Source organism: Athene noctua, chromosome 2 (assembly GCF_965140245.1).
Source record: "Athene noctua chromosome 2, bAthNoc1.hap1.1, whole genome shotgun sequence".
NCBI classification, from domain to species: domain Eukaryota; kingdom Metazoa; phylum Chordata; class Aves; order Strigiformes; family Strigidae; genus Athene; species Athene noctua.
In genome coordinates this window covers 161,118,727-161,133,623 of record NC_134038.1, presented here as the reverse complement: position 1 = coordinate 161,133,623, position 14,897 = coordinate 161,118,727, and the positions used below count along the sequence as shown (strand labels likewise).

The 14,897-nt window shown below is 41.6% G+C and overlaps 1 protein-coding gene across 4 annotated transcripts in view; it reads left to right on the top strand.

The window, feature by feature from the left end:
• The window catches only part of HECW1 (HECT, C2 and WW domain containing E3 ubiquitin protein ligase 1), a 265,816-nt gene that overhangs the window by 220,365 nt on the left and 30,554 nt on the right, over positions 1–14,897 (top strand). For all 4 annotated transcript variants that reach the window (XM_074900896.1, XM_074900895.1, XM_074900893.1 and 1 more), the window contains 3 exons: positions 96–216; positions 1,605–1,718; positions 6,016–6,168. In XM_074900896.1, the coding sequence (XP_074756997.1) occupies positions 96–216; positions 1,605–1,718; positions 6,016–6,168 (388 nt within the window). The remainder of the gene's footprint in view (positions 1–95; positions 217–1,604; positions 1,719–6,015; positions 6,169–14,897) is intronic.

The window sequence follows — 14,897 nt, the reverse complement described above, 5'->3', positions numbered from 1 at the left end:
ATTTGTTAGGCAGTTTTGTCTGGAAGCATCAGCTGCATGATATGGAAAAATTTAAAGCCCCTTACAATTTAGGATGCTGTTCATTTTCCTACCAGGACTGCAGCGAGCAAGTGCAAGAGCACCTTCTCCATACAGGAGGGACTTTGAAGCCAAGCTGCGCAATTTCTATCGAAAACTTGAAGCCAAAGGGTATGGGCAAGGTCCAGGTAAAATTAAGTGAGTATTATGACAAGTCACTCAAATAGTCTAACGTGATGTAGCTTTGTCTTTTGTCATCATACATGAATGAAGACACTGATAGGGAGTGGGAAACACGTCAGAGATTGCATTTTGTTCATGAATCATCAGGGCAAGGTAAGATTTTAGTATATCATGCCAAAGAATGACCTTCAAGAGGCTTTTTTGTAGAAGTTTTATTTCTTATAGATTCATGTTCTCTTTACACTTCCATTCCCTACCTTAAAGGGATGCTGGTATTCCCACCTATAATTTGCTAGTAGGAAAATCATCCATTCAGGCAAATGTCCACCAGAGATTATTAACAGCTACATCATTGTAATGATGGACTGACTCCAAGTCCTTTGGATCTACATATCACTATAACTCAGGACCAGAGTATGACCCTACAGAAGTTAGCCTGTACATTCAGGTTTAACTTTCAGTAGTTGGTAGTCCTCCTAGATTTGAACTAGAGAGATTTCTGCCTCTTTTCATGTATTTTGGGGATCCCTGTCATTTGGTTGTAGACTTTGTTTTCCAGACATCTTGTTGGCTTTTGAGTCTGTACCTAGTTGTGCTTTATCTAGTTATCCAATTTGGCCAAAGGACTATATGTTTCTAAGGTATTTCCTGGGCATCTGGTTGAATTTATGCATCAGGTTGGCTTCCTACCAAATCACATCTGTTGTGGAAAAAAAAGTATGAAGCCAAGCAATTTATTCCAGGCAAATGTCATCATCAAAATATTCTTACAGAGCTGGGGAGTCCTAGACATTGGTTATCCCTTTTGGTGTTCTGCTAAGTGGGTCCAAGGCAATCACGAAATACATTTTAGAAGGTCTGTCTTAAAATGTCCACGAACACATGAACAAGAAGGATTTCTTGCGTAGATGGTGTTTAAATGTACTATTCATTAAGTTGTTTTAGAGATCGGCAGGGGAGTGAGGCGTGTTGTATAAACAGAGGCTGATACTCCCTTTGCTTACCCTGCTACAGAAGCAGTAATTCCATGGACATTCACTGAATTAAATCCAGGAGGAGTTTGGGGCCAACCCCAGAAATCTGTGACCTCATATACATAGGAAACTCACAGCCCCCTCTACCGTACAAATTTGTACATAGAGGGTGTTAGAGAGTCTTAGCAGTAGAACTTTGAACCTAATCACACCGTTGTGAAGAAATTAACCTCTGAGGCATGAAGAAAAGCCTATTGAAACAACTCACTGAAAACCCGTAATGGCCAAGTGGCGTGTGCACCAGTGGATGCAACTTTATTTAGTTCTCTGAGAATGAATGTCTCTCTTTGCCAGCTCTTGTTTACCTTCAGGCTCACAGGCTCACACAAGACTCAATCATTAGATCTCTATTTCTGCCTCCCTTTGCAGGTTAATTATACGACGTGACCACTTGCTGGAAGGCACCTTCAACCAGGTAATGGCATATTCACGCAAGGAGCTCCAGCGGAACAAACTCTACGTCACGTTTGTTGGCGAGGAAGGGTAGGGAACCACTACATGCTATCGGTTTTGAAGTAGCTGTTATGTTGCAAAACACAGAGTTGACTAAAGCTAAGCCTCTCTTGTTATGTAATGTTTCTTTGGTTTTGTTTTGTCTCTGAGTAAGTGATTCATCAGCTCAAACATTTGTTAAAAATAACAGTAGCAGTAATGCTTCATTTTCCTGTAGCACCTTCCATCTAGATGTCTCAAAGTGACAATTTAAGTGGTTAAATCTAATGTCAGCTTGTTGCCATAGGTATTTTGACTGGCTGGAAGGCAAAACTGAACTACAGGCCCATGTTTACACACTGAATCAGTCTTAGGGCTATAATTAGAGACCAGACCTTTATCCCTTTTGTTACTCTAACTCCTCAAAATGGATCTGGTTTTGCTTCAGAAATTTTTGCTTTGCATGCCATCTAATGATCATTTGTTATCCATATGTGGACTTCTTGTTTCTGTCTGAAGTGAGAAACATGAATGCTGTTCAGTCCTTACAGTTTAATTCACCCCACTGGAAGCTGAAAGCAATAGAAGTCTCTTGAGAAGGCCTTTTCTTAGAAGACTTTCTGCCAGCCTTACAAATCCATGAGCCATTCTTGTATGATTAAAGCCAGGCCCTGACCTAGTGTGTCCAAATCTAAACAGAACCTTCCAAAGCCACGCTGGCTCACCTCAAGAGCTACATTGTAATTGAGGCTTAATCCACATGCTTTTATAATGGAAAGACCATTGTGCATATTTCCAGTGTTCCATATAACAAAGGCTTGAAATTGTATTTCAGTAGCTTTGCATATAAAGTTTCTTTACCAAAAAAAAAAAAAAACAAAAAACAAACCAACACATGGATAGGATTTGAGTTCCAAAGGTACATGAACAGTAAGGCTCTGGGGCAATTCTCAGCATGTCCAGTAACTGCTGACACTATCAGGTCTGAGGTGTCATGTTGGCCTGGTTTGAGCCCAGAGGGCAACTGAGCACCACACAGCTGCTTGCTCACTACTTCCCCCTCAGGGATGGGAAGGAGAAAATAAAACAAAAGGCTCAGGGATCGAGACAAGGACAGGGAGGGATGACTCACCCATTATGGTCACTGGCAAAATACAGACTCGTTAGGGGAAGAAAAAGAACAACAATTGAATTTAAACACCACTACCACTTCATTTAACTAGCAGGGTAGGACAGTGAGAAATACAACCACATCCTAAAACCCATCCTCCCACCCCTCCCTTCTTCCCAGGCTCAGTTTTGCTCCCAATTTTTCTGCCTCCTCCCTGTCAAGAGCACAGGGGGGCAGGGCATGGGGGTTGCAGACAGTTCACCCATTATCTCTGCCACCTCTTCCTCCTCAGGGGGAGGACTCCTCACACTCTTCCTCCGCTCCAGTGCGGGTCCCTCTCATGGGAGACAGTTCTCCATGAACTTTATCTGACATGACTCCCTCCCATGGGTTGCATCGCTCCATGAACTGCTCCAGCATGGGTCCCTCCCCCTCCCATGGGTTGCAGTCCTCCAAGCAACAAATAGCTCCACCACAGGCTTCCCTCAGAGTCCCAGGCTTCTTCAGTCACAGCCCCCTGCTCTGGCATGGGGTCCTTCCCAGGCAGCAGGTGGGCATCTGCTCCACTGGTGTCCTCCATGGGTGCAGGGGCACAGCTGCCTCACCAGGGGCTGCAGGGTGGGCTCTGCTCCTGCACACCTCCCCACCTTCCTCCTCCTTTCTTCCGCTGACCTCGGTGTTTGCAGAGGTGTCTTCCTCACAACTCCAACTCCACCTCCCAGCTTCCCCTTCTTAAATGTGTTATCACAGCAGTGCAGCCACCGTTGCTAGTTGGCTCGGTCTTGGCCAGAGGCAGGTCTGACTTGGAGCTGGGTGAGCTTCTAGAAGCTTCTCACTCTGTAGCCCCCTCCCCCACTACCAAAACCACACACACAAACCCAACACAAGTGAAGAGCTTCTGCTGAGCTGAGTTTGTCAGGGGACATGTTCACAGAATCACAGAATGATCTCGGTTGGAAAAGACCTTGAAGGTCCTCCAGTCCAACCATTAACCTCACACTGACAGTTCTCAACTCCACCAGATCCCTCAGCGCTGGGTCAACCCGACTCTTAAACCCCTCCGGGATGGGGACTCCACCCCTGCCCTGGGCAGCCCATTCCAACACCCAACAACCCCTGCTGCAAAGAAATGCTTCCTAATAGGCAGTCCAACCCTGCCCTGGTGCAGCTTGAGGCCATTCCCTCTTGTCCTGTTGCTTGTTCCTTGGTTCAAGAGCCTCATCCCCAGCTCTCTGCACCCTCCTTTCAGGGAGCTGTAGAGGGCGATGAGGTCTCCCCTCAGCCTCCTCTTCTCCAGACTAAACCCCCCAGTTCCCTCAGCCGCTCCCCATCAGACCTGTGCTCCAGACCCTGCACCAGCTCCGTTGCCCTCCAATCAAAACCAGAAGTCACCAAAAACAATCACTCGGGGACCTCAGTATCAGGGGTTTTCTTAACTCTTACTTTTTATACTCTATGGGTTCAATATTATTTAACAGAGGTTGTCTTTCACAGCGGGTTTTGCCTCTGGCCTGCAAGTAAAGCACAAACATGCAGCATACCTCAGTTTGTATTTTTGGAATAGCGTCCCAGTATGCTAACACTTGCCGAAGTCATGTTGTTTTCCCCACATCTTTAATAACTTCTACTGTGTGTGGCACAGTATCCTCAGGAGAAATTACAAGCCAATTTGATTTGCAAATTCATTCATTCTTCACTGATTCATTTACATCTGAAGATACATTCCCCCAGGGTTTCTGCTGTTTAATGCTAATATAGGTTCTGCTGGAGGGACTCCAAGATACCAATTCCCTACCGAAAAGAAGAGTTGATGCTGTATGGCCACAGGATGGTGTAATGGGCACAGCTTCCCACGTGTTTCCAAGCTAAAATGACATTGAAAATGAACTATGAAGGCTTCATGATGAGTTAATGTGTTGCCCAGAAAGGCAATACCTAGTCTCTCCTTGGGGGTTTTTGGACATAGGCAGGTGTTGTTTGTAGTTCTTTACTCCAGCCACCATCAGGCTTAGCCCAGTATTTTAACGTCCATTGAACCAGATCTGTTACATGGTTAGCATTAGTGGTTCATCTGGACTTATTACCATCCCCTTTTGCTGTTGTGGCTTTAGTCTCACCACATGATTCTAGAGCTGAAGCTGCTCAAAGAGAAAAGTACTGAATCTCCAGAAGTAAAACAGAGGAGGATGGGCCAGCCTGACCTTTATCATCTTCCTAGTTGCACAAACCAATCTTTCAGCCCCTTGTGGTTATGCTTGCATAACTTCAAACATAATACACACCATTCTGATCCAGTTGCAGAGTTTTCCACTTACTTTACATTTGTTAAGTAGAAGGAATAGTGCCCACCTCAGAAAATCTTTTGGCACACGTGATATAGGGCTACAAATCATTTTGTTCATATTGCTACATGTAGATTTACTTTAGATTGAAAAACCTACCTACCATTATTAGGGGATGATCTGTTTTCAATAAACCCAATCGCAGTGGGATTTAATGCATTCATGAAGCACTTTTGGGTTGATTTTTTTTTTCAAGTTGAGATAATTGGAAACAGCTTGATTTAAAAGTTGAGTTTAAAAGAAAAAAGAAACAAGGGAAAAAAGGTGACTACAGAGCAAAATCATGCAACAACAAGGCACATCTTAAGGTGTATTTGAAAGTATGGCAAAAGTAGAAGAGCTTGGATGGAACAACTGAGGAATCACCATTCTATCTTAAGAGATTTGGTTCTGTTGGGACTTGGTCTTGTTCAGCATTGACCTTTGGGTTATACTTATAGCTAAGAAAGAAAGCATCCTTGGGGCTAGGTTGTATCTTTGGTTACATCTCAGTGTAGGAGTAAGAGCAATTTCTATTTCAGTCTGGACTGTCTGGTCTGTGAACCCAGGTGTTCATAGGCAGTTCAAACCCTCTCACTAAAAAGCTAACCATTTTCTAGCCAGCCAGCTCAGGCCAGGCTGAGCTTTGTACCTCCAATTTACTTTTGGAACAAAGGAAAAGAGACTACTGAAGGGTTGTGTCCAAGTTATGATTCCTCCCAAATCAACCTAGATGCCGGTGAAGTTTCAGCACTGTGACTTGTTCAGGGCTCAGAAACAAGTTTTGAGAGGAGAGATACACCATGTTAGAAACATTCAACTGCACAGGGGTAGGTGTTAGGTAGCAGCCAGTGTAGGCAATTCACTGAAATAGGAATGAGCCTTGTTTTTATCTTTTTTACCTTTTCCTTTCCAGGCTGGACTACAGTGGCCCCTCCCGAGAATTCTTCTTCCTTCTGTCTCAGGAGCTCTTCAATCCTTATTATGGGCTGTTTGAATATTCAGCCAACGACACTTACACTGTACAGATCAGCCCCATGTCTGCCTTTGTTGAAAATCACCTGGAATGGTAAGAACATTTTATGCAGAATTGAACAATCCTTTTAGAGTAATACAGAAATGGAAATGCAAAACACAAAAGCTGCCAATTTAGACTAGACTACATACAAATATCATTGCTTCTGCTGGGAAGAAGTGGGAAGTGGATTGGGAGAAGGAAGAGAGGGAGTATGTGTAAATACAACAGTAGGCTCTGAAAAAGGAGTTGTGATGAGGTACTATGATTAAAATGTCCTGCCCACATTACTTGGGACTTGGTGTTTTTGTACTTCTGTGCGAATGTGAAGAGGACGGGGAGAGGTCCTCTGCTTAATCCAGGCCTCCTCTCCTTGGTCCTTTTCTAAGAATAACAAGTGTGGTCTTTCTGTACATCAAGCAGCATTGTGCTTGGAAGCTACACAGTGTTCTCCAAGAGCCACGTTGCTGCTCTGTACCTACTACAGGCCTTAAAAAAGGCCAGTGAAAGCGATTTCCCTTTTCTCCCCTGACGGAGTGTCCCTGCTTGTGTGTGGCAAGGCCAGTAGGGTGAGCAGGTACTTCACCTTACCACGTATATGTGCAAACAGACAAATTGCTGATATTGTTTCTTTATCAGAAATTCTGAATGCATATTGTGATCTCCTTGTTCTTCTATCTGCCTCCAGATCTGTCTGTCTTTGAGAGTTGTTTTTCCTTTGATAGTTTCAGATGTGGTTCAGTGAAGCATGGGCTGCAAGTCCTGGCCGTCATTTGATCCCTTGTGGGATTTCATTGTGTCAGAGAAATACTGCCACATGGGTTTGTTCCTATGATGTTTTTCTTTGTCTAACCAATCTCACTGGCTCCTCTCGGAGATCCTTTTTTAAAATGGAAGGCAGTTCATGTCCCTTTTAAATTGCAAATAGTAAATGCCCCTCTATTCTTGTAAACAGACCCTCCTTTGCTTTGGCTTACAGTGGGCAGGAGATCAAGAACAGCTAAACAGTTGTACCATCACCTCTATTAAGGTTGCAGTGGAAAAAAAAAAAAAAGGATGTTGCTGTGACTAGCATGGTCTCTGAATTGGTTTTTTTGTATTATCACTTCCAGCAGTGGAGCATTATGCTAACAATGATGTTTCATTAGAGTGTTTTTCTACTGACATTAGCTGGAAGAGAGCAGCTTAGTTCTCACAGCTTGTCCATCTCCCGTTCATTAGATGTTATGCAGTGGCTTCCTAGTTTTCAAGAAGAAATACAATCTGCCCTTTGTTCTGCTTAACAGGCAGCATGGATAAGCTTTTGATTTAGGATGCTGTATTTGTGAAGATGCATTTTGATTTCAGGGCACAGGACCACTTAGGCAGGTGCAAACCCAAGATCATTCTGCCCACACTGTGAGCAAACTGGATGCAGGCCTCCTTCTCCAGAAATGATGTTGCCATGTTATCTCAGCAGTATTTGAAATAGGCCCTGACTCTTATCTGTTATAAATACTGTTGTTGTGAAGAGTTCAGCTGCAGTCTTCTTAAGTGATAAATTCTGCTGCAAAAAGTATATACTTTGATCCGCTCATTTTGTTCTTCTGTTCACTGAGAGATTTCAGCATGGAAGAGGCAGATTTTTAAAGGTATCCCAGGCATATAGAACAGTAGAAGACACAATATGATTTTCTATAGCAGTTAGCTTTTAACTCAGAAATCAGTAGCAGTTAGACAGGATAATATTTCTTCAACTACACGTATCTATACAGGTTTCTTGTATACAGAAAGGGCTTTGGGCATTTTTGGTGGGTTTTTTTTTAGGAAAGAGAAATTAAGTCCCTTGGCCTGCAGAAGGAAATAAATGCTATGAGTGAAGAGGTTTGTACATAAAGTAGTGTAAATAGGGCAAGATTGCAGAACCCAAGGGAAAGAAAAGCAGTTCAGTAAGTGCTTGGAAATACTTTTTCAACCAGTTATGGAAATAACTGGCTGAGACCAGCAGTTTATAATTAGCCTGATAGATTTCATGATTGGCCTGTCGATATCTGGGCATTCTAAATGTTTTCATGCTGTCTTTGTTGACTGATTTCAGCTATTCATACGTAACCATAGAGTACTGTATTCAGAAGTCTGTGTAGCCAGCTGAGATAGGATTTGGACCAAGCTTTTTAAAACTCAAAAGAGCATGATTCTCCCATAAAGGCTTTATAGGCTAACTTCTCTGAGGGCACTGTACTAACTTGCTTGTCATTATTTATTCATGAGGAGAATGGGGTTTTCTGAAGTTCTCGGTCTTTCTCCAACTTTGTTCTCATCAAAGTCAGGGCTAAAACTTCTGTTTCTCAGATTTACATGTTGATATGATTCCAGCAGAGCCTCCTCCCTTTAACATGCAAGAAATAAAAATTATTTTCCTGTTCCCAAATTTGTTATGAGACATCAGTTAACATAGATGGATGAATCAGTTTTGAGAGGCCCAGGGTCACAGATAATTAATATTCATAGTCTTTTCAAAGCTTGAAGTTTCATGTCAGTCATGAAAACCACACAACCACAATTGCAGATTTCTTGAACTGTATGCCTTTTGGTGCTGTGGGGCTTGTGGAATCTACCCTTGATATGTTTTTCTGTATAGTAATTCTGCAAGACCTATCCAGACAGGGCTAGCAAATCAATTCCCTCAAAATTATTTTACGTTTTCTCCTCCTTAAGTGAACAGTGGCGAGTTTGAGATAAATACAACAAAATGCAAAGATGTGAAATTGTGTTCATATTGGCAGAATTGAGAAATAGGCTGCTCTTTTTCCCCTGGCCTAAAAGTTACATTTCTGCCCCTGTTAATGGCTTATTTCATGCCTTGCTCTTTGTACAAACAACATTCAGAGTCCAAAATGAGCACATCAAAGTGCAGAGTAGTTGTATGTATGCCAAGTTAAGAAAGAGACATAATGACTGGAAAATATTTCTCATTTATGGAGAAACTGAGATTTAACACCTTTCCTGCAAGCTTCCATTGAATAAGACTTTTTCCTTCAGTTAACATATGTGCATGCTGAACACACAAAATGTAAGATATCACACATTTTCAAAGTTAAAAAAATTATTTTAAATCCCCCTGTATCTGAAAGGACACAGTTTTATCTCTCCAGACCCAAGAATCTGATGATACACATTTTTATCTGCATGCTACAGGATGTACATGAATCTTATAGCCAGAAGAGCTGCTTTCAATCCATGCCAGTAATGAGCCATTCTGTCTGATCTGGGGGACATGTCTAGCTCTTTGCATGGATATTTGAAAACATCTTCTAAAATACTGTTTACACCCCCACATAAGGTAGTTTGCCCTTCTCCAAATAAGTGGGAAAAATGTGGGGGCAGCTGCTATATATTATTTCAGTGTAAAGAATATGGCTTAGCCCAGAAGTACTATTCTTGTCTTTGCTCTTGGTCGGGTCTCTTGGACAAATGAAATAGGGTGAATCATTGAAGAATCCTCCTCAAGTTTTTCTCAGTATGTTGGGAGACACAGTAGTGGGGAATATTAAATGTTTCTATAACAACCTCATGCAAAGTTACGGGTGTAATATTCAGTACAGCTCCATAATGCTGAGTTCTCACATACTAGTAAATGGTTCCCAATAGCTTGCCACATTAGCTTCTCACTTCTCTCTCTGCTAACAGTCCTTTGAATGATTTTTAGACTTGACTTTCAGTTCCCTGCAGCATTGAAGCACGGGGATCCAGGATGCCCAGTATTAGAGGGTGTACAAATATACTCTCACAGAGGTGAACAAGGTTTCTATCTCTGATTTGAATGACCAAGGTTTCATTGAATATTGTAGTGCTCCCTTTCACCAAAAATAAGTAAATAATAAAAGGTTGGATGAGTAAATCAACCCTGAGAGGGAAAAAAAAAAAAAAGTATCTTGATGTATAATAAATGGAGGAAATGTGTTTCTAAATTCTGGGAACAAAATATCTAGTTCCAGAGTATGCCGTCTCAAATCTTCATCTGGGTCACTGGTTACTATCCCTGTCTTCTTCACAGTGCATTTTCAAGAGGTCTATAAAAATTGCTGGCATCTTTTCCCTGCATCTCATTCACTCTGTATTGTAACAAAATGATTTGTCTAATCACGCTGTGATACACTGTGGTTTTCTTCGGGTCTTTGTTTTGTCTATCATCTTCCATAGTATTTCTCTACTCAGCTCTAGCTAAACAAAATGGCAAACTGAATGTTTGTTTCTATGATGACTTCTGTATCACTTTCACCAAAGCTGAAGAGTATTGTCTCTGTACCCTTTCACTGTTCATGTGGCTACCAGTTTCAGCTGTTACGAGTTGGCTGTCATCGTAATATCACATAAGACGTTCTACTTCTTAGAATAAAGCAATTCTCAGTGTTTTCTCGTGAACTTTCCCTCCCTACTGTGAGTACTTCATCTGACAGTGACAACAAAAGTACTGCTGTCTCTTCAGTTCACAAAACATTGTGGTTTTGATGTCAGGTGGAAATCCAGTCTCTTTTTCACATCTTCTGAGTGGGCCAGGGTTTTCCTCCACAACAGTCCTGCCCCCAGGAGTAATCCAGTAAGACCATGTAATGCACCCTTCTTCGAGAGACAGCGCCGTACTCATCTGGTCATCTGCACCAGACTTTTTATCCCCAGATCACTTGCCTGGTCTTTTATCTGACTAGCTCCACCACATTTCACATCATCTACTTTTCAATTTTTAGTTCATTGCATGTTTGTAAATGTAGAACCACAGCCAGAAATGTTTCTGAAAAGCCCAGTCTCTGCATGGAAGACCAGATGGCCTAGACAGATAAAATCATTCACAGACATTCATTTGGAGATCTGAGGGATGCTAACTTGAAACATCTTTTTCTGTGTTTTCATAGCAAATTAATGACCGCATGTTTTTTTTAACAATTAGACATTTGTGGACCTTGCTGTGACATTTATGCAGCCAGAGAGCAGTACCCCGGTGTCACAGTTATCTTAGAGGTATTTACAGCTTGCTAATCATACTTAGCAATCTGTATCCATCTCAGAAAAGTCCTGTTGTGTTTTGTTTTGTTTTTCTTTAAATGAAATTTAATACATTTATTTAGCAGAACCTTATTAGGAAGTTGAAGACTTGTGAGTAAAATGTTTTTGTGCAGAACCCTGCTGAAGACCGCAAAGATGATATAGTCAGACCCAGCAGCCCAGGTCCCCAGAAGCTGTACATTGATTTCTGGCTGCGATGTCCTAATGAACTCTATTAACTTAATGCTCATTTAGAACTGCTTTGAGGCAGGAGTTTCTTCATTCGATTCCCATAGTGAACCTTTCTTTCTGCCCTCCAGTACCCCTCATATTCGAGTCCGTGCTGCTGAATGGAGTCAGACAGAAAACTTGCATGTATTTCTACATCGTATTCTGCAGGCAGATGCAAGCCTGTTGCGCCCACTCTCCACACAGACACGAACTTGCTTTCCCTGTGCTCCAAGCCAACTGACGTGGTTACTGCAGCACTGAGCTGAGAAAATATATGCTGCCTCCCATCAGGGCTGATTACTTCAGGCTTGGCACTGCCTTGATTGCTTTTACGTGCTCTGGCAAGCTTGGCACATGGGTAGAGCAAGCTCCCTTTGCCTGCGCAGTGCTGTGTGGGTATACCCCCGGCCAAAGTCTGACCTTCCCTTTTATTTATTTCGTGTAAATGAGAAACCACATAGCCATCACTATCCATCTCAAGCATGCCAAAGAATGCAGGGTGTTGTTTTTCCCATTTTTTGTTTTAATAAACCCAAGAAGAACCAAGAATGTTGCAACCTCAGCTGTCCTTTCTCCTTAGAGAGATTGCTTGGTTTTCTTAACCCCATTTCCTTAGGAGTTGTGCCTTGTGCAATTGCTCTGCCTATCCATCAGACAGTTTTCTAATCATTTTGAGACCTATGTGACAGGAAGATAAACATCTCAAAGACACTAATTTCCTAAAAGCTTTGCGAAACTTGTGGCTGGATAAAGGATAGACCTGCAGAAGTGTCTCAGTGACGGCAGGCTGGTGAGCTCAACAGTTACCTGTTCTGTTTGGCCCTTCAACTGGCCAGTTAGCATGAGCAAGCTGGCAGGTCCATCACAGGTGCAGGCTGCAAATCAGCTATTTCATCTTGTTCAGTAGCTTGAGGAGGTGAGGGAGAGCTGTGAAAGCTCAGGGAAGGCAGAAGGGAGAAACTGGAGCTACTCCAAAGTGTGGGAAGTGCTAGCAGAGATGTGTAGGAGGAACTGGAGCTATAGCAGTGTGGTAATGTAGGGCCATCAGAGACAGATCTATAGGAAACAAAGCTCCATTAAGCCTGCTACACTGAGAGTGACTTATTTCATTTAAAGTGTTTTTAAAGAAAGTGACAAATTGCCTCATGACCTAACGGGTTGTATTCAGATGCTGACCAGCTCATAGGATGGATTTAGGCACATTCCGTGGCTCTTTATAGAAACAGTGGAGAAATGTAGTCACAGCATCTAAGCAGGAGGTCTGCAAACAGCCATTACTCCTCTCCACTGACTGAAAGTAGCTCTGGGGAATATGCAGCCTGAATTACTCATTTATCTCTCTAATTTTTCAACTGTTGTGGCAGGCAACCTACATATGGCTCAATACCTGTTTTATTAAGGGAGTTAGGAACACTAAGTTTGGTTTGGGGCTCAGACGGGCCAGTTGTGGCGGTCTACATTTGGGGGAGGAATCAATTTGGAAGACCAATTTTGCAGCCATCTTGAAGGGTCCTGTTTATGCTAAATGCTGAAAAAATATCCTCTTAAAAATCAGATCAGATATAGCACCCCAGAGCGGGCATCCAGCAACATTCAGTTGTTTTTTAAATTAGATGATTGCCTCTGCCTCAGTTTCCATCTGAAAAGATTTCCTAGTATGTAATCAACTTGAAATTCATCTGATGTACACTAATGCTCTGAACTTCTTTGAAATCCTCACATGAAAGGCACCATAGAAAACCAAAGCACTTAATGTTACATTACACTATAAATTTTAATTACTAGCAATATCTTATTTTAAATAAATTATGTTTCCATAAGAAATTTTCAAGCACTATTGTAAATCTTCAGGACAAGAATGATACTAAAATAAATATGCAGCTGAAGGAATTTTAGAAGACCTTTTCACTATGTGAAAAGGGTATGTTACTGAAATGCCTTCTGTGATCTCTCTCAATGCCTTCTGTACTTAGGTAAACTTTGATTTTCCTATTAAGTTTGATGTATGACTATATCACATAGAGCCTGCCACAACAGCTGGTTAATTATTTATTAAGGGTCAGGAGGAATTGGAAGATTAAAGGCAAACCAAACTGAAGGAGAAAAAAAACATTCTCCCCAACTGAGCTTCTACAGCAACATTTTTTAAAAATGTTTCTGCTTTACATTTACCTTATTCTTGACTTTCTGTCTCTTACTGTAGGAATTTTTTCAAGTTCTTTTGAGGATCTGAATGGCAATGTCACACAGGTTGAAAGAAGAGATATCTCTCACAGTCTCTGTCCTTTTCCCTTCTCTGAATCTCATAGTGTCGAGCACTGCTTCCATAATTAGAGTTTGGTTTGAGGGAAAGGCGGGTGTTCTGTTTTGTTGCGTTTTCACAAAAGTCATCTTTATGGTTTTTTCCCTTGCTCAAGGCCATTTAGTCTTTTGCAACATTGTGGATTAAATTTGCCCAGAGATGGGAGGCTTCACATGAAAATCTCTATAGTGTCTCCACCTTGCATGTGGTAGAGGAGAAAAGGGTAAAATCCACACTGTCTCTGAGCATGTGGGCCTGCGGGGAAGCGTCAGGGTGGGCAGTGATTGTGTGTTTATTTGTAGTGGTGAAAAACTCCCAGGGAGTGATGAATGTCCTCATATCGTGTGTTCCAGACACACTGGAATGGCAAGGCTGAGCTGTCACTATGAAGTATTGCTCAGTCATCTTTGCCCCTCCTTATTTCTCAGTACATTTTATTAAGACTTTGGGAAGGTAAAGAAAAGTCAACTAGAGCAGGTGCAGAAATTCCCAAGCTAACATTTTTTATTAGTAAACACAATTCACACATCAAAAGAAAGACTGCTTGCAGAGCAGAATTGTTTTCAGTAAGTCACCCAAATTCACTTGGGGTAATTTTAAGTAGAAAGTGGAAAAGTAGAAAAAGACCTCTTTGTGTAGGTCTCTCCCTGGGATATTTTGAAAGTAGAAAGTTTCATCTGAAAATTCTTCTTCATTTCAGTATGTTACCTTAGTGTTACATTAAAATGCAGAAAAAAAGGAAGATTCAATATTTAAATTTATTTGATCTGAATGTATTTAAAGGGAGAAAGGCAATGTCAAATTTGTCAGTTTGTCCCAACTTGGGACAGGAATATTTTTCAAAATTTCAATAAAATTATGGACGATGAGAAAAATCCTGACCTGTCCACCCTCTATGGAAAAATATGTATTTAATAACAGAAATACAGAACTGTAAATTCAGTATCCTATGTCTGATTGAAGGAACCTTTTCACATTGTGATTTTTGACTTGCATCCTGGAAAATACAGACTGGAAACTTGGAGTTATTTAATTGTATTGGAAAGATTCATAAAGGCAAAGTCAAAACTTTTCTCAGACTTCAGAACAGCCACACAAACATCCAGGTCTGCTGCATTCTGCATGTTCCCAGGAGAGGATCAGAGCTGTCAGCTTACAGTGGTATTAATGAAAGTTGGAGGTGTTCAATGGTTTGCAAAACAAGAGCTAAAATAGACTGTCAAGCCAT